General features: G+C 35.0%; 2 protein-coding genes across 6 annotated transcripts in view; both read left to right on the top strand.

Moving 5' to 3' along the window:
• LOC106751696 (glutaredoxin domain-containing cysteine-rich protein CG12206-like) overlaps window positions 1–17,967 on the top strand; it is a 38,066-nt gene extending 20,099 nt beyond the window's left edge. For 3 of the 4 annotated variants that reach the window (XM_014632710.1, XM_014632711.1, XM_014632709.1), the window contains exons 3-5: window positions 8,973–9,206; window positions 12,503–12,568; window positions 17,477–17,967. In XM_014632710.1, coding sequence (XP_014488196.1) covers window positions 8,973–9,206; window positions 12,503–12,568; window positions 17,477–17,650 — 474 coding nt within the window. In that variant the 3' untranslated portion in view covers window positions 17,651–17,967. Of the gene's footprint in view, window positions 1–8,972; window positions 9,207–12,502; window positions 12,569–17,476 lie in introns of those variants that run through there. The other variant, XM_014632712.1, reaches the window with a different exon arrangement.
• A 7,051-nt stretch (window positions 17,968–25,018) lies between these two features.
• LOC106751711 (synaptotagmin-10-like) overlaps window positions 25,019–25,366 on the top strand; it is a 37,489-nt gene continuing 37,141 nt past the window's right edge. For both annotated transcript variants that reach the window (XR_001375088.1, XM_014632742.1), the window contains exon 1: window positions 25,019–25,254. Coding sequence is in view for 1 of the 2 variants with exons in the window: in XM_014632742.1 (XP_014488228.1) it covers window positions 25,164–25,254 (91 nt within the window). In the remaining variant the exon portion in view is untranslated. The remainder of the gene's footprint in view (window positions 25,255–25,366) is intronic.

The following is a 25,366-nucleotide window of genomic DNA, read 5'->3' on the forward strand; positions in this document are numbered from 1 at the left end:
CACCCAATATTTAACCTGCAGTATGTACGAATTTTATTCAGAGTTAAATCAACTAAGTAAAATAATAATTGCTACCAAATATTTAACATCTGTTATTAAATGTTTGATAATTATTATTAGATATTTGGTAAGTATTACAAAATCATTCACTTCCATTCTTATAAATATTTCAACAGAATATTTGGTAACTATTAGTAAATATTGTATTACTTATTCAATAATTTGTTTAGTTCAACTTAATGAAAAATTGTGCATTACTACTCATTTTGTAATTATTACCAAACCAGTTGGTAATTATCACCATACTTGGCGATAATTAACAAATATTGCAACGAAATATTCAATCAAATGCATTTGTTAACTATTACCAAACCTTTTTTCAGTGTAGTTACGAGGTTTCGCCCGCAAACTTGGGCACCACTGTGCGTCGGCTCGAACTGCATGACTTTTATTATCTACGCCATCCGCTCGGCTCGCGACACTCTCCGTTACGTAATCGTTCGAAGACGCGCGTACGAAGTAAAGCGAGACGTCTAACGATCAGTAAAAGGAGTATGGGCAGGTTATACGAATTAAGTACGCATGTATATAGACACATATGTATACGCGTATGCCAACGCGCGTAAAAATGTTTGTTTTTTGTCGATTGTACTCGGCACCGCGGAGCTCAGACGCTCAGACTACAAACGCATATGTGCGCTTTCACCTTTTTACATATTTACGCGAGTCAATACGCTACGCTGATACTAACCGCATCGCCCGATCGAATCGAAATTTTGATGCTACTCTGACGTTCTTCAAGATAGTTTTATGCCTACTTATAGAGGAGAAGGTTTAAATATGGGCTACTAGTTTTATTTTTTATATCGTAAATTGTTTAAACTTCTTCCAGACGAGGATATGTATAATGAAGTTAGTGGAGTATCTATTTCAATATTTGTAAAAAGGATAATTCTTACATAGATTAGATTTAGTGTTATTAAAAGATTTCGAAAGGAGAAAATCTCTGTTTTTAAAAAAAGTGATCCAAAAATGGGCTACCTCCATATTATGCCAGAATAGCAGAATTTAATGCAAAGAAATAGATTTGTGAAGGACGCCGAATATATTAGAACGTCAATAGATAAACGTTAGCTTATTTGTCATCACATTCATGTACAATAATCACATATATAATAAATTTTCTCAGCTCCTGCACAATTAACGTGTATCCACAAAGAGCGCATTAAACAATTGTGTCCATAATTCTCCTTTCTTATCATCTGAGAATTTTCGATCACAAAATATACAAATTGTATCATCATTGCTTTCAGGTCGTTTTTTTCCGACGGGCAAGTCGACGTCACTAACATAATCATTTTACTAGCCCATATTTCGACCATCCACCGTAACCCAATTTGCAACGTCGTATCATGCATGAAATTAAGTTACCATAAGAAAGTTAAATAAGAAACACAATATATTTCCATCTCAACTCAATATGCCCTTTCTTGCATCTAACCTTATACCGTTTATAGATTATAAACAATTTCATAATAACTACATTTCTAGAAAAAAATGAAATATACGTACTTGCGAAAAGTTTCAACTGCCGAAAAACTAATAATTATGTGTAACTTATACACTGTCTTGAAAGTAATTGTTAAATATAGCTGTGTGACACGCTACGTCTTCAATGAAATTACTCATAAGCTTGTTATTAGATTGTAGCGCTATAAGGACCTGAAATACCGCCATATTTGGACCATTGCCCATATCACCTCCTCTATAGATGGCTTATAAACTAGTAAAAAACCTACTTTGACGATACTACACACTTGTTAACTTTTTAAAGATTTAACATTAAATTTTAAATACCTAATTTCACTGCTGTTTTGAAACTGTAAATGTTTTTGACATTTCGATTACTAAATTCACATTAATATTCCAAACAACCTCTTTTAATTCTGAAAACAGTGAAGGTAGAAATTTAAGATATCATCATGGTCAAAGCAGAAGTTACATCAAATGAACCTATTTTACTATTTCTTAACTCCTACTGTGTTATAAAATTAAAGGTGTAACACAGGACCAAAATATCGAGCTAGTACCGCCGTAAACGCGCCAGACTTCCTATGCAATCATGAAGCTACATTGTGAAAATTCGAGGAGATTTTTTCGTGTCTTACCGTCTCTTCGAATCTGATCGACTCTATTTCGCGCACCATATCCTTTCCCGGTTTCTCTCCTCACATTCGGCTCGGCCGCAGGCTCGAGCCTCCTTTTCGTACGAGTTCTCATCGTGAAAGCCGTGTACGTTGCACGGGACTATTATTAAAGAAATAACGGAGTACGACGCGGCTTTCATTACGTGCCTCCCATTCTTTAGAAGTCGAGCCGTATCAAACTGCTACTGTCGATTACGCCACGATTGTTAACTACCGCTCGCCGTCGTTGTTCTGTTATTGTTGCTTGAAACATTGGAACAAGCGGAGACATCGATATCAGGACTGGTTTCTCTTCTCGAAGGTTCCGACACTCGAATTTTGAATTGGTGGAAGATTTTAAATCTCAGTATTTTCAATATTCGAATTTTGAATATATCGAAATATCAGAATTGCGAGATTTGTAAAATATGAAAAACATTTAAAACTCATTTATAACTGTTATCTAATTTAAATCTAATCTGTCGCTATCAATCTAAACTAATCTACCTAATCTGTCGCTCTTAAATCTCAATCTCATTCGCAAGGCTGTACTCTTCAAAACTTCGAAACGTCGTGCGATTGCAGCCTTCGAAAGTTTGAAATTTTCTTCGAAGCTTCGAAACGTCAAAATTATCGAACATTAATGATCCCAATCGATATGAATATTTGAATCAGATGATTGTTTTCATCGAGAGCGTCGCTTGAAAAAATTTTCACGGCCGTCACGTGACAAAATTCCGGTATTGAATGATCGACACAGGGAAACGAATATTTCACAATGTATCAGCGGCACGTGTTCGATACTATCGAGAACTTCGTTAATTGCATTTTATGTTTATTCAATTACCTTCTGTATCGGATACACTCTTCTTGTCCGCAGTGAAAAAAATACTGGTAATATTTACTAAATGCATTTAGTTAGAGATTTCGACAGAATGTTTGGTAACTGTTGTGAAATTTGATATAAATTACCAAGTATTTAGTTGGCCTGCAGTATAAACAACTTTTATTCAGAGTTGAAACAATTAAATAAAATAGTAATTGCTACCAAATATTTAACATCTGATATTAAATGTTTGATAATTATTATTAGATATTTGGTAAGTATTACAAAATCATTCACATCCATTTTTATAAATATTTCGACAGAATATTTGGTAACTATTAGTAAATATTTATGACTTCTCTCTCTCTCTCTCTCTCTCTCTCTCTCGCTTTCCTTCTCTCTCTCTTTCTTTCACTCACTCATTCTTTACTCTCTCTCTATTTCTCCATACAAGGACACATTACAACATGAGATGTTTAGATACTACGAGAGCTTGTAGGACTTGTCGGTTTCTGACCATTACAGTAAAACGGTATGGATCATGGTCAATAATTTGATGGGGTGACCACTACGAGGTCGAAACTATGATTTCTTCACATATAAAGTGAAAAAAAATACATCAAGAAGAAATGAGAATGTCAAGTTATATTAAGATTATTTACGTAGGACGATCGAATTATATAATTAGTAAAATAACAATAATTACCTAAAATAATTTTCCTTACGGATATATGTTTAGTAATAGTTATCAAATATATTTCATTTTCTGCTATCAAGATTTGATATTAATTATTAAAGTTTAGCTTTATAATCTAAATATATAGTTCAAGAAACTAAATCGTGATTCTTAAAACTATATATTTACTTCATGTAATGAAATTATTTCGTAACTGTTGCCGAATGTTTGACCCGCAATATTTCATCGAATTATTTAGTAACAATTACTAAATTTTGTGGTATATTACTAAATACTTCTTTCAGTGCGTGACGCGAGTCCGCAGGTGTCAACGTGGAGTTCATTCTTCGTGTCGGTGTGCGTTTATCGCAAGAAATCTTAACACGCTAAATTCCGGTCAGTGGGCGACCCGATCTCTCGTAACATTATCCCAGTTACGGAGAAATCGTTTTCTTCGACGCCTCGATTTGTCTGTGTTACAGCTAAAGTCATTCCGGCTCAATTAATCGCCGATTCAAAGCGCGTCTTCGTTTCGCATATAACACCGTATGGCCAGATGCAGCTTTCATTAAACTCTTGTGAAATTAGCTGTTTGAGCACGCACAGTAAGCGTGCCGCCAAGTTAGCGAGCGCGATGCCGCGTTAGAGCGCAATGAAATTGAAGTCCCATTAAACTGCACACGCGAGCTATACGTGTGATATATTACGAGTAGTTAATTGTTCATTTTATTAGTCATACGACTATCACGTGCGGCTTCGATACAGTTCAAATCGTTCTGAAAGCCAAATTACAAAATTAGAATTACAAGACCATTCGCCATAAAAAGATGATGGATTATTAACTTGGTGTAATGAAACTGACAATACTAAATTATTGAGAAGGTCGATTAATTTGTATTTCTAATCAAAGGAGAAAAATGTTCGTGAATGTACAGTCGGCGTTATACATGCTGCACTATATTCCCTAGATTTAAATTTCTCTATTACAGAATTTTAGTTTTTCATCTGTACACATAAAGTTGAAATGATAATAATTAGAGTTATATATACAGGGTGTCCAAAACTAATTTCTGTTCTCTGGTGTGTAAGTAGAACGAATGAATCTGAGTAGAAAAGTCCTATACCCTTTTGCAAATGACAAGCAAATGATTGAATTATTAATTAAAGTAGCCTCTATAAATCACCATTTTCAGTCACTGATAATTCGAAATTTTGCACCGACCGGAACAAGCGATTATCAGATGGAGCAATGTCTGGTGAATACGCCGGGTGTTGAAAAACGTCCCAGCCAAGATTTATTATGGTGTCTTTTGTCTTGGAAGCAATGTGTGGCCTGGCATTGTCATGCAACAATTTCACAAAACGTTCTCCTTTGTCAGTATACAGGCGTTTCTGTTCCAATTCTTGACTCAAGCGGATTAATTGGCGTTGGTAGCAGTCCGCAGTAATTGTTTTGCCCGGTTCCAACAGTTCATAATAGAGCACGCTCTTGATATTGTTGATGGTTCGCCGAGATTTACCCATGACTTTTTGTATTTCGGGTTGTCATAGAGTATCCATTTTTCATTGTCCGTAACGATTTTCCACGAGAAAGACTCAGACTCAGAACAATGATCTCAGTTCGCGTATTTTCGGTACCACCTTCGTACGTATTGTAGCTGACGTGAGACAAAATTGAGATTAAATCATAAAAGAGGAATAGTACAAGAAAAAAAAAAATTTTTAGAGTTTAAGTAAAAAAATAATTTCTCCTTGAATTACACAATGAATTAATAAAATGCTCTACAAGAAAATGTTATCTTAATAAATTCCTTTTTCTACATGCTGTATCATTTTAATATCCCATGCGATGTGGTTTTGAAGCTTGTAATGTGCCTTTTATCGTCCCAACCTTACCTGAGAAGATCTTTATTAGATCGTAAGATTTATGAAGCGTGAAAACGTTATGTGGAGTCGTCGCGACGCACAAAAAATTATTCACATGATATGACCCTCGTCTGCTTTCCACGCGCATTCTATTAAGAAACCGCATGATGGATAAATTATTTTCTTGCAAATGTCTGCCTCTTTCTTTCGTCAGCTATACAGAAAAGACTTTACGTTCTTGCGACGGTCGCATTTGTAGAATAAGAAATACTAACTTGTCACAACTGACGATCTCATTTTTATAATAAGCTTATTGTTAGTGAAGTGCATGAAACTATGATTAATAATCGCCGACATTCCATATGCTTGCGTAGCTAGGAAAAAGAAAAATAGTGGATTTGTTTTTCTCGACTGCCAGAGACGGATAAGCACGGAAATGAACGACCTTGTCAAATATTTTATGACATGAAATCCAGTACAGCAAGATTAATACTGAAAGTAACAAATCAATTAAAATGACTGCTTTTAAATTTTCATTAAAAATATACTCAAATTTATGACTTTCCATTTCAGAAATTTTCTGACGTTTATTGCAATATCCGAAGAATTAAATTTATCAATTTGTTTTCCCCCTCTCCTACCCTTTTTCAAAGTTATGTACTATACATAAATATATCGAAACCAGTTGTTTTGACTGCTTCCGGTATATGGGTATCGTACCTGAGTAAAAAGATGTGATTTCCAGTATCGAATTGATGTGATTCACGCCTCTAAAAAGAAGCAGCATTTCTTATATACCAGATTGATGGTAAGTCGTTATAATGAAAATGAAAAAACATTTTGTTAACAAAACTCAACTTTACTCTTCATCATAATTTCCTTTTAGCTCAATACACCGAGCCCAACGAGTTTCTAGCTTCTTTAAGCCTTCCAAATAGTAAGAAATGAAGTTTCCTGAAATAGAAGTTTCCAAACCACCAAAATATATGTCTGTTTCCTATTCAACTTCTTTATTTGAAGCACATTTTTTTCCCTCGAGCCATCTTTTGAGATTTAGAAACAGGTAGATGTTAAGCCAACTTTTCAAACTCCTCTCCTCGTAATATGTGCGTAAAAAGTTTACTTCACCGTCAGTTTGTAACTTATGACGCGATGCTTCGCACTTCGTTAGACCATCTGGTTCGCGTGCATCGGCCGTATCGGCGGTTCTGCCCATTTCAGGATGGTGTGTAATTATGATCGAAAGCAATCGCTGTATGTGTCATTTACGTATAGGGTAACGGCGTATCGGCACGAACAAGTGGGTTAGCAAAAAGATAATGGTTAGAAGCGATTAGCCGAGATCTTACCGTACATACTGCCGCAATGATAGTGAGCTTTTATCATGCGGATCATGCACCTGGTATGACGGGTCCGGTTTCCCCCGGTCGATTATATTCATCCGCAGTATCATGTCGCGGCAGAGCGAGCACGTGGCGGTGATCTATAATGCCGATCGAATGCGATTGTTCAACAAGTATATGTGCGGAATCGACATACCGTTCGACATGAATTTTATCCGTCCGAACGAATGTTATATCACGATGTCCTGATTTTTATTCAGTAAGATAAATTAACGACGAGATATCGGGATTTTGTTCGGGCGGGAAAGTCCCGCAGAACTCTGGAAAATTTAACTTCGACGTAATATTTCCGCATATTGGAACGTTAAATTTCCTTCACGAAGAACAGTTTCAGATTCGACGCGAGACAGGCAAGTAACACGTGTTACGCGTTTTAAGCGCCGTAAATGGCTAGAGTTTTTATGAACGCCGGTGACGTTAATAAAGAGATGACGGTTTTTGCGCGGCGTAATTTATTTGACAGATCCGCAGGTTAAAGTAATTGAGATAATTCCTCTCACATGATATTGCGCAATTTGATTGGAAAGTATATCAGACGTTATAGGAATTATGCACATGGAATTGTGACGAAGAAATATTTTTTGCAAATTTACAAATTGCGACAGCGTTGAAAGGGCGTTCATCGAGTACGTGTCGTTATATTGCGATAAAGTACGTTTTTAACGAGAATCACATTTTCATCGGATAAGTGGACGCAGCTTCTGCACGCACGGACAGTTTCAACGTATAAAATATACAGTGTGTCAAGGTTCAATTGTGCAGATACTCAGCGTGACGAGAATTTACCTATTACCGTTATGAATATTGGATATCAAATTAATGTAATTGCTGCTTTTCCCAGGCGCGAAATACTTTGCATATAGTTCGATGGTTGCGCACATACCAATGAAATTGATTGCATTAAAGGCAATGTTTGCTGGTAGATAAAATTATTTAATAATCATCCATTTGAATAAATCGATCATCTTTATTTTTATCTAGACTGAAGATATACAAAATATATTCTCCTTCATCTGAGATAAAATAACATGATTCATCTAAAAATTATCTAAAATGATATTATAGTCCATATTCTGAACTCACTTTTCGATTAAATGAATGACATAATGTGCGTTAAGCCCATATCAGACTAGGAATTGAAGATTAGATTTAAACGAATCAACAAATTTCGATTTTATCTCCTTTGGTCTATTCTTTTTAACCGCATTGCTGAACTGGTGCAATAAGTTAGAGCGAGACAAAATACACTTGTCTCACTCTAACTATTGCGCCAGTTCAACAGTACATTAAAAAGAACAGACCGTTTCAATTGATCAATCCACTTTAAAACCATATCAGATTGTTGACTGTGAAAGAGCAATCAATGATTATTGGCCTTTTTCGTTAGATTCTTAAATTTAGAGCGATTACGTTGACGAATTACTTAACCGTTGTGCAATTTTATGATCTGCGTAATTTTAATTATAAATTTTTATAAAGTCTCATGAAAACAATATTATTTACAAAATTATCTAGATAAATAGCGCTATTTACTTGATCTTTCATCTAGATCAATCGAAAGCAAAATCATCTTTATCTAAGATGCTTTTTCGGATCTTCATCTCGTCTTCATCTAGATGAATATGAAATCATCTAAAGTAAACACTGATTTAAAGAATTGTCGGCAAGAACATAAGCATTGCATGAGCAAGAATTGGAGTTTGTGTAGCTTGTGCTTGAATCGCTGAACTACAAGAGGACTCTTTCGCGTTCAAATTATCGCCCTGTGTTTATCCGAGAATCGATCGTCGGTAAAAAGGAAAAAGTCGTAATTTCCCGCAGTTTGTCGTTAATTTCAGGATTTTATTAACTTATCGATGACAACACACGATCATACGCGCCGGATATAAAAATAATTGTCTCTTTATTATACAACATCATAAATTTTGAACGGCGGATTTTATGTTTCATCCGATATAGCGGGATTTACGTGGGACTTGTTACATTCTTCGGTAACATATCATATCCTGTTTCAGGCTTACGTGGAAAGGGAAAAAGGTAAAGTGGTGCTTTACACAACTTCGCTAGGCATCGTTAGGGAGACCTTTACTAATTGCATGAAGATGAAGCAAATGTTGTGGACAAACATGGTCAAATACGAAGAAGCGGACTTATTCCGCGACACGGAATTACAAACCGAAATCAGGGATCGCACCGACTCGGAGGTCGTGACATTACCACAGCTCTTCGTCGATGGTCAACATATAGGAGTACGTATATCTATAATTAATACTTAAATAATAATAAATAAATAAATAAACGTTAAGGGGATATTTCAAAGTTGACGATGACAAACATCGATATAACAGAGATCATTCTCAAAATGTTAAGTTACATAAATAGATACACGATAGTTACTCCTTTTGTAATTCTTGTACATATAGATTTTACGTAAATAAAAGTGCGATATAAATGTAAGTGCGATGAATGCGGTATTCTGTTTTATCACACTTAACGGAAAGTCTAATCAAGATATACAAAAATTGTTCTGCAAACTTTTCATATCTTTTTAGATCTCTAAATTTGAAAAGGTATAAAAATTTTCTTTGAAATTTTCTGAGTTGGAGCTTTGATTATGTTCGATTTAATTATATATACAAGCTACAGGATTTCTGTGAGCAAAGAAATTACGCTAATTGACAACTGGAGATGTCAATTTTGAAATTTTGAGTCGTCTTTGTCACATACTGAGCGATGCTTCAGTCTGTTTTTGCGCGTATCTTTACTGTGTAAAAATTTATAATTATTTATAATACTGTGCAGTCGACGTAAATTTTGCAGAAAAAATCGGTATTTTGCCGTTAAAGTTTTCTAGTTTTTATTCTTTTAAAGAATCACGATAAAAGATAAAAGATGAGATCACGATAAACGATAGATATCGGTAAAGAACAGATTTCAACAATTTAAGTTGATTTTTCCGATAGTATAATTGATACACCTTTTATTGCGGGACGTTAGATAACGAAACGTGAACAGCTGGGGTTGAGCGTTCCGTCATTTGCGTTTGACGTTCGTCAAATAAATTGTTTCGCTCTTAGTACCGATATCGATCTCCCTCCTTCGTGGGTAGAATAATTTCTAATAAGAAAAGTTATATAGTCCACATGGTACGTTAGTTACTGGTGTTATGGCGGATCCTTTCGAATCTGCTTCTTTCTCCACCTCCTCCTTCTTCACCTCCTTCCTCTTATGCCTTGTGAAGAATTTGCACAAGGCCGTGACGTGCGTTACGTAATCGGGGATATTCGACATCGAGAAAGTCGGGGAAGATGGATGACGTGAAATGTCAAAGATAACCGTCAACGGACGGGTGAAAACTGAATAAAATTACGAATGAAAATTTGAGAAATCGGGGTTGTGTCACACATGTGCGTAACGCAACACAAATGGACGAGAATGTCACGTATATTTCAATTTGTTACGTTGTGCAAAGATCATTTTTGCATTTTATCGAATTAAGTATTTGAACCGATGCTATTACGCGGAGAAAATGCTGTTGATTCGATATAATTTCCAACAGTGGCATAATTGGACTAAATTTTCTTGATTCAATAACAAGTATCCCATACAGCATAGAGGCTTGTAGTAACATTGCTGCAACGCTGTAACATTGCATATTGCAGTGCAATATTGCAAAGACATTGCAAAAATATTATTTTGCAATATTTCTTCAATAATATTGTTGCGATATTTCAAAACATTCTTAAAATAGCATAATATTGTAATGCGTGATCGGTGCGTATATTACAAGCTATGTTCTGATATTTGCAATTAATACTGAGAATTTATAATTACTTACACTGTTAATACCCATCCAAGTGAAAAGTAAATCGGGAACATAAAATACAGAATTGACTATCATAATCTTGTAATAACATTATGATATTGTTGAGATTCAAGAATATTAAATTTTTGTAAGAAGATAATATATTCTTGCTTATATATGAAACATATGATTGTGTCCATTAAAATATATCTCTTGATAAATTTTTCCGTGTAGAGGAAAGTTTCATGTTACTCCTATAAAAAGTCTCCTGTTATTCATATAAAAATAAGCAGATTGTTTTGCACGTGAACATTAAACATTTGTTGGAAAGGAACTTAATCAAAGTAATGCTGAATTAATATAATTTTTTTAATTTTTCATCCAAACATCTAATCTAACATCTAACATCTAATTTTTCAAATTAGAGACCCGCTTCCGTTTCTTTCAACAGATATACATATTTTTTGGAACCCTGATATTAATTTTCCTCGAATACCTTTCTCTGAAGCCTAATACATCAGCCTTCCTAACAAACAAATGCACATATACATTGAGTAAAAAATGTACCTTTTGCCAACGGATCATTCGCACAGTTATTTGATTTTCTCGTCTCTGTGTCGCGCGGTGTCCGTTTCTCTAAGAGTTACTTCCAGCAATCGATAGTTGGGAGAGTAGATATATGCGTAAGTGAAATGTCAAGCTATTTGATCCAAGGCCGCCAAGGGGAGAATGCGAGGTGAGATTGCCTGCGTTACACCGCCTTACCAGTCGCTGGCTGCCTGTAGCACAGAAGTGTGCTACACACACACGTAAACCTATCCGAACTGCATTCCTATCTCACCGCGTCATACAATTATTTTATACACAAAATTGCTGAACAACATTGCCGAAAATCGACGGAACGTTTTTCACTCCCACTCTTCGTCTTACTGCGCCTCCACGATGTTCGACCTTGTCTTTCTTTTCCTCTTGCTCATCGTCGTCGTTTGCGTTTGGCTTAACAAATTGCGCCGTGTTCAGTGAAAGGAATACGTGCCGGTCACAACTACAATCGCAAAGCAAAACTTGTGTCACGTTACATCATGTGTGAAATTACAAGAGACCCACACGCGGATGAATGAGGACTCTCTCATCACTTCCACCTTTTTACGTCGTTCACGAATCCGAGATGTCTCCTCAATTTTGAAGATCTCTCAGTTAAATTATCGCAATACAATTAAGTTACCCGTGAAATATTATTTTTTATGATCGAAGCGAATAAAGGAGCTACATTTCCCTCCCTTGAATAAATCAGGGGCGCGTTAAACCCGCTACAAACCCGAAATATCGCGTGCTTCATTAAGAGCCTCATTAACAGTTGCGTGAAAATGCATGACGAAGCCATTACGGGCATACGTGGACGCGCACAGCTGCGTATTCGCAAAGAAAACTGAGGAAATGAGATAAGATTCTTTTGTACACAGCCGCATTCCACGACGACGAGGTCGAGAATGTTACATCGTCGTCGTATGGCGAGCCGCTACGACACGTGATTTTTCTATCCGACAGAAATAAATAGATGGGATTTTTTCGACGCAACTTACATACCGAAGTTCCGTTTATGGTATTTAGTGTTGGGCGACACCGATGATAGATGAAATGAGTGAAGCGGAAAGAAAGCGTCGAACAACCTGAACGACTTAAATGTCGCGCTATTAAATGCCTGCATTTCGCAATTTTTTTTCTTCTCATTTGTTGCAGGGTGTCGACACAGTCGAGCGACTTAACGAGTCGGGAGAGCTACGCCGTATACTGGAACCTTACCAGGTAAGCTCATTTTATCGTCACGAACCGTAGCATATCCTCGATATCCTTTTCGCGAGCTGTGCCACTGAAGGGGATGCCGAAGTCGATGACGAACCTGATAAACGTCCGTACACCGTAAACCGTTACCGTTCACTGAAAAAAGGATTTGGTAATAACTACTAAAATTTGGTGAATATTTGCTGATCAAATATTTGATTATTGCAACCAAATAATTTAGTCCCGTACACTAAATATATAATATACGGAGTTACTGTATATATAGTATGTGAAACTAAGTTATTTGGTTGCAGAAATCGAACGTTTGGTCGGCAAATATTCATCAAATTTTAATACTTCTTACCGAATTTCTTTTTTCGGTATAGAGATCTTCAAAATGTTATATTACGCAACATTGACAGGATATTCTTTTCGTATTTCTAGTACGTGTAGATTTTAAATGTAAATAATGTGAATGTGATGTAAATGTGAATTGCGATAAATACGCTCTACTCTGTTTTACCATATTTAACACGGAAAATCTAATCAAGATATATATATATATATAAATATAATTTTCTACAAACTTTCTTTTTAAATGAAGGAAACGTATCTTCTTAAGCCTCTAACTTTAATTAAAAGGGTACAAAAATGTTGTTTGAAATTTTCTTGATTGAAACATGGATATATTTGCTATGTACAAATTACAAGATTCCTGTATCGGGTAAATATTTACGCTAATTAATGTTTGGAGATGTCAATTTTGAGATTTTTAATCGTTTACGTCACACATTTATACAATGTTCCCATTTATTTTCGCGCATTTTAGCTGTGTATAAGCATTTATATTTTTGTGCATCCAATACAACGTAAACTTAGCGAAAAAAATTAATATTTTACCGGTAAAGTTTTCAAATATGGCTTCCTCTTAAAATAAATGTACTATCTTCGTCTAAGTGAATAATTAATAATTTATCGTCATTTGCCTATCAACTTTATACGACTGACGTATTGCAAACGCATTCCTTTGGGCTATTTTTAATATAAGACATAAGAATAAGTTCGATCATTACTTTTAATAATCGCAAACCGTCAAGCATCACTTTATAAATTTGCGTAAGCTTTAGCAATTATCGGCATAATTATAATAATTAGGTCATCCGAGCGATAGAAATCCGTACGTATAGCTTTCGTCTTTATTTTAAATCCATATTAACAAGCTTCTACTTTAAATAAGAGACCGTAAACGAGAGACCGTAGAATCAGTATAAACCAGTTTACTTCCCGATATTAAACCTGGTTGAGATTAACTTAATTAATCGCGATAATTTTTTAGATAATCCTCACTCAAACTCAAATTAATTAAAAAATATTCTTACGTAATATTTTATAAAAAAATATCTCACGTAACGAGATTCAATTTTAAATAGTCAAATTGAAACTTCACAATATCCACGCTCGTCATTATTAACTGATTTTCAGTCGTTTAATGAACAACTGCTAAGAGTAGTTTGCTTTCTTAAATCGAGAATGAGAAGAAGAATAAGATGATATTCTGTCCACGATTTTACACTTTCAAGCAAGTATCGAGCAAGTATATTATTAAAAATAAAATAATTCGCGTAATAATCGTACTGCATGCTCGCGACGTGTTCATGTTCGCGTTCGCGAGGAATCGCGACTGTTTAAAGCAGATAGAATGGTGGATCGTGTGATGAAACGTGCTTGTGCACACAACAGTAAGTAGTTACCAATGCAAGGTTGCCTTTCACTTTTATCTGGAAGTACGTTCCTCTCTCTCTCTCTCTCTCTTTCTTTAACCGCCATCTTTTTCGCCATAGTGATCGTAAATTTAGGTGTCGCGCAGTCCAGATTTACCTTGCTGCAACTAAAGGTCGTTCACATCGTCACGTAGTCATTGTTACTTCTGTCGTGTGCGAACGGTACTGCTACATATATCCTATAAGCGCGTAATATTATTTAATATTAAGTAATATTCTAGGCATTTTCTTAGAATATTAGACATAATACACTAATAATATTCTAGTAATATTATTTAATATTAAGTAATATTTCTGGAATATTAATAGATGATTATATGTCCACTCCTAATAATATTTAAAAAATAATATTATTTAATGCTAATGTAATATTATATATTTTTTAAATATTTAACTCTATGTATACAAAGTGTCCCAAACTAATCTCAGTCCCCGTGGTGTACAAGTAGAATGGGTGAAACTGAGAAGAAAGGTCCTATGTCATTTTCCAAGTAATACGCAAAATTTCGAGTTACCAATGATTGAAAATGGTCATGTATAGAGGTTTCTTTAATTAATAACTCAACAATTTGCGTATTATTTTCAAAATAGTGACAGACCTTTTCGTTCCGAATAGTCTAATTTACAAGTATATGACGACTATTGTACCTAATAACAAGTTCAAGATTCAAGGGTCAAAGTTTAATATACTGATGTCTGTCGTTAGGTACAATAATTGTCATATATTTATAAATTAAGCTACTCTGAACAAAAAAGTCCTTTACCATTTTGCAATAACATGTATTTGTATAACATGTAAATTTTTGAGTTATTAATTAAAGGATCCTTTATACATGGCCATTTTCATTCATTGATAACTCGAAATTTTGCATGTTATTTGCAAAATGGTATAGGACTTTTCTGTTCAGTTTCACCCGTTCTACTTCTACACGACAGGAACCAAGATTAGTTTGGAACACCCTGGATATATAATATATATGTATATTTTATTTATATATTTTTTTCTATAATATTATTATTTTATTTTTTTTAATATACCAAGAATATTATGTAAAGTAGACATATAACATCAACAAAACATTCCTATAATATTAAAAAATATTACATAACATTCTTAGAATATTAGAAGAATATTATTTTAATATTGAATAATATTCATGTAATAATCTAGGAATACTACGCGCTTATAGGGTACAGATTTCCTGAGGTCACGTCAATACTTACCGACGCAGTTCTCCTATATTTCTTGACACGAAAATCCAACGTTTCTTTCAGTCGATAAAGCGTCGGAGTATAAAATATTCGTGAGGGACTGAGATAACATTTCTGACAATTATCGCGAGTATGAACAACGTGACGCAGCTATCGAATTTTTTCTCAAAGTCCAGATTTACAAGCGAGTGAAAGGATTAATTATTAACGATACATTATGATATGTTGACTTAGCGCGCAGCTTACGTTTCTCTTTTTATTTCCGCATACGTCAGTCAAGTGCATCGTCTCTCTCTCTCTCTCTCACACTCGCGCGCGCGTGCGTGTTATTTAATAATAAACTAGTTTAAATATTCGGCACGAGAGAGCGGTAGCTATAACCGAACTCGTTACGACGTGTATGTCTATAAAATCGATTTGCATTTCAGGTAAAATAGACTCGCGGCTGGTAGCAAGTAAAAGTGAAAGTGAAAACTATATAGTTTCGTAACGCCGAAAAAGGCCGGACCGAAGGCTCGCTCGCGAACATCGTTGTCGTGCGCGCGCGGAATTTATTTAATTCACCCCTGAAACATCTGCGCGATTTGATGCCACGGTGATGATGTAATGTTGTCAGACGCATAGACGGATGCTCGTCGATAGACGGAAACAAAATTAGGCTTAAATCAAGAATAGATATTCTCATGAATAAGCAAGAATATCATACATAATCTTCTTAGGAGACTTTCAGTCTTGATCTGATTGAATGTATATTTATTTACTTATATTATGATGCAAGTATTATTTGAACTCAATTCAAGACTAAAATCCAATGAGGAAGAATCTTCTATATAATATTTTGTTATAATATTTTATTATACAATCGATTATAATATTCTTGCTTATGTATGAGAATATCTATTCTTGACTTAAGATTAATTTTTTTTTTCGTGCAGACTTAACGTGCGCGCGCACGTCGGAAGATCTCAAAGTTCCATGGAGATTTTTATCCGACATTGCGTAACGACTCTGGATTAATTGCTACCAGGGACCTGGACCGAATGAAAATATCGGTCCCGTTTCGGTTCCGGTCCACTGAAATATTTAATAAAAGTTCTGGTTTCGGTTTCGGTTTTCCGGACAATGAAAGTACTGGTAAACCGTTTAAATTATGGTTTTTTTTCGGTTCCGGTTTTTTAAACTGTTTGCTTACGTTTTTTTCGGTTCCGGTTTTTTAAACTTGTTTCCTTACTGAAATTTTTATTGATTTAAATTATATATATATATATAATATGTACAATAATATATTATAAAAAAATAATAATATCACTTCCTCGATATAGATGGTATTTCATTCTATTTCTATCTTCTGCTCTTAAGTTTTTTTGGATATATAATATTATTCTCGTTATTTGTAATCTCTTCTTAACGGAACATTTAAATTGTGTAGATTCTGAGAATATTCGCAGAATATTTCGATGTTCTCCAAGATTTTTCAGAATATACATGTCCCGTTAACGTAATTTGTACAATTCAGAATGACTGTCATTCTATTTATCTCAAAATTGTAATTTATTATTTCTTCTATTAATCCTCTTCTGTTCAATATCGTATACTTGAAATTTATTTTCTATTTGTCGCGAACTGTTCAAAGTTTTGCTTATTCATGAAAGCTAGAATTTTATTATTAAATGAAGAGAACGATTAATTACAATTACAGAATAAAGACCGCAAACCAAAGAAAATGTAACGGTTCCGATTTCGTTTCCGATTCTGTAGGCTTTATAAAATTAAATTAAATTAAATTAAATTTCGGCACGGTTTAAGGTTCCGGTCCAAGAAAAATACCGGTTTCCATACGGTTTTCGGTTTCGGTTCCGATCTGGATCCCTGATTGCTATCGACCATTACTATCTGCAACATGCTCATAATTCCACATTACGGAACGCTTACGTTTCAGTGCAAGGACGCGTGCGTTGTTTGTACCTACTGCGGCGGATTCCAGCGGCTGCTGTGTCCTGTCTGTCACGGCAGCAAAAGGTCCGTACATCGCAATGACTTTACCGTGGAATTCGTCGCTCTAAAATGCGCCAAGTGTGACGTTTTCGGTATGATACGCTGCCCGCATTGCTGAAGGGAAGACTTCGTCCGTGCGAGGGGATCCCACGTACATCTCTGCTCAAATTTCATTTCTTTTAACCTATGGCCACCTACTAACTTACATCTCTATTTAAGACGCTACGAGGGTATATTATGCTATGCCTTAAGGAACGATGTAAACACATACATACGTATACATACATACACACACTACATACATACATACGTGCGTACGTGCGCGCACGCGCACACGCACGAGTAAACGCATCAACACTAACTAATCGCGTAGCTGTGCTGTCGTGCATGTTGTAAAATATCGGTCATAATAAAAGTTTGTGTAAAGTTTTGTAATTTCTGTGTGTCTTATTAAACCTCCCCCGACGCTCTCGAAAGCCGTCTATAATAATTCGGAAATTTCATTCAGCGTCCGCTATTCTTCCTAAGAGAATAAAATCAGAGGGAAACTAGAATAAAACCGTGAAATTTTCTCTTCGGCTTTTGCGTCAATTTCTGAATTTTGTTGTCGCAGCAGTTAAAGCAGACTGCCCGCTACATAGTGTTTGACTTAGATGATTTCACATTCATCTAGATAAAGATGAAATGAAAATCCGAAAAATTCATTTTAGATCAGATGAAAATGATTTTGTTTTTAATTTATCTAGACGAAAGATCAGATAAGTAGCGCTACTTATCTAGATAATTTTTTACACATATTGTTTTTATGAAAAACTTTATAAACATTTATAATAAAAATTACGCAGATCATGAAATTGCACAACGGTTGAGTAATTCGTCAATGTAATTGCTTTAAATTTAAGGATATAACAGAAAAAACCAATAATCATTGACTGCTTACTCACAATCGATAGTTTAATACGGGCTTAAAGTGGATTAATCAATTGAAACAAATGGTTTGTTCTTTTTAGTTTCTCTGCTGAACTGGTGCAACTAAAAGGAAGAGACTGAAGAGCCCAAACCGAAATTTGTTAGTTCTTTGAAATCTAATTTTCAATCCTCGTCTGATACGGGCTTAATGCATAGGTTCGTATTATTCCATTCATTTCATCGAAAAGTGAGTTCAGAATATGGACCATAACATCATTTCAGATCATTTTTAGATGAGATATGTTTTTATCTAAGATGAAGATGAATATATTTTATATTTCGTCAGTTTAGATAGATAAAGATGATTTATTTATTTATCTGAATGACTATTTAGATAATTTTATCCAGATACCAGCAAGCACTGCCGCTACAGAATAAAGAATATACTTTCATTTGCCCGTGATCTAATTAAAAGGATGTAAAATAGCGGCGCTCTGTATCGGTAATCTTACATTCGACGCATCGCGATAATTAAATACAGCACGAAAGAGAATTTCTCTTAAGATATTAAGCTGCACCCAGCGATTATTCGTTTCTACTAATGTCTCATTCAGCGTTTCAGCAGGAAAATGTGAAAGAGCGAGATATATAGAATAGATTTAATATCTGAGAAAACGCACTTGCGAGACAATAATGTAACATTGCACTCCGTTCAGTTGGGCGTGCGGGAAAGAAAGGCGTTCTCACGCTTTGTACTGGAAAGAAACGAGCGTTGAGTTCTTTGTACTCAATCGGAACGGGCGCTTTATGCTCTATCGCATTTAATTACCCACAGTGCAATTACACAGTCAAGTGAGCCAAGATACTTCGTCTAGGACAAAACAGATTGCTGTGAAAATTCGATATTAATTGCCACTTCGTCCGCTGACGTTTAGATATAGTAATGCTGTAGTTACTTTATGGGGCAACGTTAAATAAAGGTGAACGTTACTTTGTTGAAAAAAACCAGATAGAAATCCATATGGAATCCCACGGTTACCCCTAGGGATTTGCGCTAAAAATAGATCCAAGTAGGAATTCATACACGGGAAAAAAGAATATTCTTATTTTGAGAAGATCCGTATTCTCAACATGCATATGTTGAAATAAAATTATATAGTGTTCAATAGATGAAGTAAAAAAATATAATATTCTCGTTATTCAAGAATAATTTTCTTCAATTGAGAATAAAGAATATTGGACAAAAAAAAACGATATCTTCAAAGTAAGAATTACAATTTTTTAAACTTGAAATTACATTATCTTTATTTAAAAATATTTCATTCTTGGAGAAAGCAGCTTATTATGTAAAATTAAATTATTGAAAGTTTCTATAATAACAATTTCTTTGTCTTATTTCCAAATTGAGGCAATAAAAAAATGAGAAAGTGTATATCGAAGCAGAAGTCTGGATAGTTCAGTGGTAAGAGCAGACACCCGGCAAGCAAAAGAGTTCAAATCCGAGTTCAAATCCTTCCAGCAACTCCGTCTTTTGGATTTTCTCCGACTTTCATAAGAGCCGGATTTTATATTTAAGATTATCTTAAGGGTATCTCCAGATACCCTTATACCGATAATAACATTATAAATAACGCGTTATAACTTATCACCAATCTTATTTTTTATTTATATATATTTTCATTTGTATTTTATTATGTTATACACACATCATAATAACAAAATAATATAAATAGTTTGTGAAAACTATATTTTTTGTACATAATTTATGTGCATATTATTATAATTACGTACATATACATATAATTTATTTTTAACTTTCGTCCTTTTACTTTCGTCCGTTTTTACCTGCTACTAAAAGTGAGCTTACTCACATAAGAAGACAAAATTGATTCGTTCCGAAAAAATTAAAATTAAACATAATTCTAATTTATTTATAAATATTTTAGTTTATTCCGATGAATACGTAAGGCTTCAGCTAATCAGAAAATAATCATTATTTTCTTCAGCGAAAATGAGAAAAAATCGCCAAATCTACATGGGAAAAGAATTAGTAAAATAACAAAATATGTCGTTGATTCACGTCGTGAATCATCAATATCATGACGTGTCTCAAATATCTGCAGTTGATTCAATTATATTTGTTATTGATTTCAATAAAATTTGTGTTGAAGGAATATTTTATTTTAATGAGATGTATAGAGTAAGATTTAATAAGATACATACAATAAGATATATTATACTATTTCTGATTTAATAAGATATAATATTGCATTAAAATCACGTTGAATTGAAACAATGTTTCTAAGTTAAAAATTATACATTACATTATAATACAATCACGGAAATTGTAAGTATGGCTGAAATTGTATAAAATACTTATTAAATAAAAAACGATATATTGTTCTTTCAATTTTATTTTAAATTTAAATTTTATTTAAATTTTATTGAAATCAAAAACAAATATAGTTGAATTAACTATAGATATTTGTAACGCTTCGTGACATCGATGTTTCATTAAATCAACGACATTTTTTGTTTCAACTAATAGTTTTTTTCAGTATAAGAACCTTTTTGTTAGCACTTATTTATTAGCGTTACACAAAAGTTTTAGTCTTTCTTCTCATTCTCTTTTATTTACATATAAGTATTATAAATCAATCCTCAAAATATTTTAAATAAATTTCCCTCATTATTTATAACCTTCTGCTATCTTTCTGGCAAGTTTCGGATTCCATTGTGAAAGAAAGACATTGATTTGTAAGCAATGGAAATCGTTAAGCTATTTTCTTATCTCTGCCACATCTCGAAAGCGCTGTCCGGCTAAAAAGTGCTGCATCGACCGGAATAAATGAATAATCCGAAGATGTCAAATCAGGTGAGTACGCCGTGTGCGGAAGAACTTGCCAGCCCAAGTTAAAGATGATTTACTGAGTGGTCTTTCATTCGCTCACTCTTTATTCTCTTCCTCTTTCTCCAAATAAAAACACATTATAAACAAGAGATATAAAGACACTACGGAGGATTTCTTTACATATAAAAAAAGTATATCAAAATGAAGTAAGAATGTCAAAGTCATCATTAAGATAATTTACGTAGAACAATACCATTTTTTTAGCAAAATGATAGTTATTTAAAACAATTTTCCTTATGGACTATATGTTTAGTAATAGTTACCAAATATATACCATTTTCTACTATCAAGATATGGTATTAATTACTAAAGTTTAATTTAGTGATGTAAAAGTTTAGTTCAAACAACTAAGTTTTGATTATTAAAATTATATATTTTTTTAAACTATATACTTTATCTAATTATATTATTTTGTAACTGTTGTCGGAAGTTTGACCCGCAACATTTCACCGGATTATTTAGTAACAGTTACTAAATTTGGTTATATATTACCAAATCCTTGTTTCAGTGTAGTTTGTGACGCGGCGTTACGTGCAACAAGTTTCATAGCGAGTATCAAACACCTATACGTATCTAACACGTGCCACGTCACATGGAGTCTTGGTTCGGGGTCGGAAAGGTCAACATATCAATCTCTGGCTCCGATAGCTGATGGAAGAATTTCGACACATTAAATGTTACATACGCGAGCATGAATACAGAACTAATCGATTTAAAAGTACAGGAGACGGAGTCTTTCCTCTGTTCTTTTATCGTAAGTAGGAACGTTACCAATTTTTCAACTAATCGATTGTGACTCATCGCTAATCCGACAAGATTTTACAAGTTTTGTGTTTTAGAGTGTATAATAACTACATACAACCAGTCAAATATTTATTTACACACTCACACACACACATTAATTTAATATTTATGAGATACTTATTATTGCTTTTGTTATCGCGTAGCAATTAATACTTGCGTCAATATGATTCGATGTATTAAATTCACAGTTTTGATATCCAGACGAAACGGAATTAATTGTTTACGTATTGTTGCACGCTTATACGTGTATTTGTACGCAACATATCAATTAAAATGGATATATTGTTTTCTTTTTCATCGATATTACGTAATAAATGTTATTATATTCGCGTTGTGCCGACACTCTATAATGCGCGCCCGTAACGTAATTTAATATATCAATGTGAATGTTTGCGAGTTTCATGCGTAAAATGAACGGCACATTCTCTCAGAGCACTCCGATCCTCCTCCATAATCTGCCGTAATATATGCAAATCGACATCATATTTTTTTCAGAAAGAGAAGCGTGACAAAACATTCGCGTAAGTTATCGCAATTTAAGACATTTGTGCTTTTGCGTGCGTCTCCGTGCCTCTCGCGTAACAAGACTCAGAAGGGGACGATTTGAAGGAGCAAAGAACCTTCAGCCTCGATCGTGCGGAACACGCAATAAAGCGGAAGAACCTGATGACGCAGATATCGCAGATACTCGCAAACGAAAAGACAAGTCTAGACGAGGGGCACCGGTTGTTAAAGTTTTCCGCTGGACTACTTAAGACATCGTAGCGTGAATAACTTGTTGGCTGAGATTCGAAGATCTTTCCAGCGCACGACAAAGGGTGCGGACTTAACGATCGCTTCTCGTGCGAAAGGCGGCACCCTTGCGCCACTCGTGGGAGGCTCAAAGGCAAACGTGCATTGCAAATATACCGACGCGGAGATTCCCGATTTTCAATGGAATATACTTTATATTATAAGCGTGTAATATTATTAAAATGTTATATGAATATTATTCAATATTAAAATAATATTCTTATAATATTCTATGAATGTTATGTAATATTTTTTTATAATATAAGAATGTTTCATTGATGTTATATGTCCACTTCGCATAATATTCTTGACATATTATAAAAATGTTCTTACAGTATTACACAAAGAATAAAATAATAATAATATATAAAAAAATATATAAATAGAATACATATATATGTAACTTTTTTTAGTATAAAACATATTTTTACACAAAATTTTTTCGACTTTATTTATATAATAAAACAATTAGAATTGCAATATATTTAAAATAAAAAACTACAATTATATATGTTATTTATATACTTAGAGTTGAATATTAAAAAAAAATATATAATATTACAATGACATTAAATAATATTACTTTTTTAATATTATTAGGAATCGATATACGACCATCTATTAATATTCCAGAAATATTACTTAATAATAAATAATATTACCTGCTTATAGGGTATGTGTGTGGAAATGTAATCGAACTTTGATTCACGCGTAATTAATCGGTTTCGCTTTGTGAGAGAAAAGTCAAGGACGAAAAATAGAGAGGAAATTGTCCAGTTTGAATCGTCTAGTAGACGAAATTACGCGCATAATATCAAAAGTATTCCGAGGTTTCCATGCACATTTAAATCACTCGCACGCTTCTCTTCGAGCTGCACGACATATCGTCCTGTCGAGAATGGCGTAACTTGGGTCTAAGCAACGGCACAAGGATTATATAGGAAAGTCTATAAATATTATAAAACACGCCTCGGAATCCCTCTACCGCTTTTTGAATTTTTAGTTGCGCATAAATCGATTTCGCAATATAACACGTGTGATGTTATGACGAATTAAGGTAATGCTGCGGAAAGCAGCGCGACAATGGTAGAGAGTCATTAATTGAACAAATTAACAGATTTAATTAACACGCAGGCTTCGAAGTGCCGCCAGAAGAGTAAATCGGATAATGGAACCGGGGTGAGAGAAAGCGAGAGTGAAGAGAGAGTTGAAAGAGAGAGAGAGAGAGAGAGATATAGAGAGAGAGAAGGGTGGTAATGAATAGAACGTAGCAAGCGAGAAGGAATTATTATCCAGCGCAAGTAACGAACTCATTAAGCAAGAAACGTTAAATTAATCTTTCGAAACTGATTGATTTTGCGGATTTTATAAAAATTTGATATAATATTTTATAAACGTTTGTAAACTGTCACTTGATAATATTATATTTTTAAATATTAAAATCGTACTGTGGAAACATTATTCTTCCTAATGTTTCGATAAAATATTGTTAACAGTGATATTGAACGCAACATTAAGAATACTACTACATATTTGAAGTTACATATTGCAAAATGTCATCGTAATAACGCAGTGTTAATGATTTCCCGCTTACTGGGAACGGGTAGACCTTCACCGAGACTGAGTAGCCTCTGTTCACCGCACCCCGCTTAGTAGTAGCAGGCGGGCAGGCAGGTAGTAGCGCACCGTCGGTGCATACATGCGTACCAGCCGTCGCGAATAACAGTAGCAGCAGCAACAGCTAGCTAGTTGAAGGCAACCCCTACCGTCCCGGCGGAAAGAGGCCCCCACCACTACGACCACCACCACCGTAACGCTACCACTACCACCACGTCACAATCTCTCGTCTGCTACGTTCACCCTGGCCTAGAGGGTTAGCCTTGTTCCTGCGATGACTTCTCGCGAGGGCGAGAAGCGCGCGGCGGGTGGGGAGGGTTTGCACGAGGGTCATGAAGGGCGAGAGATGGGAGGACGAAAGAGCGAGCGAGCAAGGTGAGGGGGATGAACGCAGGCGCGCAGAGGACGCGATAGGTGGATGAAACGGCGAGCCAAGCATTCCGGCAGCGGCAGACAACGCGGCACGATCAACGCAGAACGAAAGATAATCGAGTCGTGGGAGGAAGAACTCTTCGCTTCGCGTCTCATCATCGCAAACGAAGCGTCCCCCCACCCCTCTGGTCGCTGGCACTCTCCCGGGACGGAGCGCACCCCGACGATGGGAGTCGTGAAGACAGCGTCGGAAAGTATCCTCGAGGAGACGGTGGTGCCGAGCGAAGAGGCGAATTATTCGCCGCAAGGACACGCCGGTAAGAGAGCGCGAAACTTTATTCTCAGTTTTACCATCAAGGTCGGGCGCGCACAGACCCCACCTGGACGGGACTCCTCGCGGAATATAAGTGTGCATCCCCCCCCCCCCCC

This window comes from Dinoponera quadriceps, unplaced genomic scaffold (genome assembly GCF_001313825.1).
Source record: "Dinoponera quadriceps isolate SergipeBrazil2010 unplaced genomic scaffold, ASM131382v1 scaffold115, whole genome shotgun sequence".
NCBI classification, from domain to species: domain Eukaryota; kingdom Metazoa; phylum Arthropoda; class Insecta; order Hymenoptera; family Formicidae; genus Dinoponera; species Dinoponera quadriceps.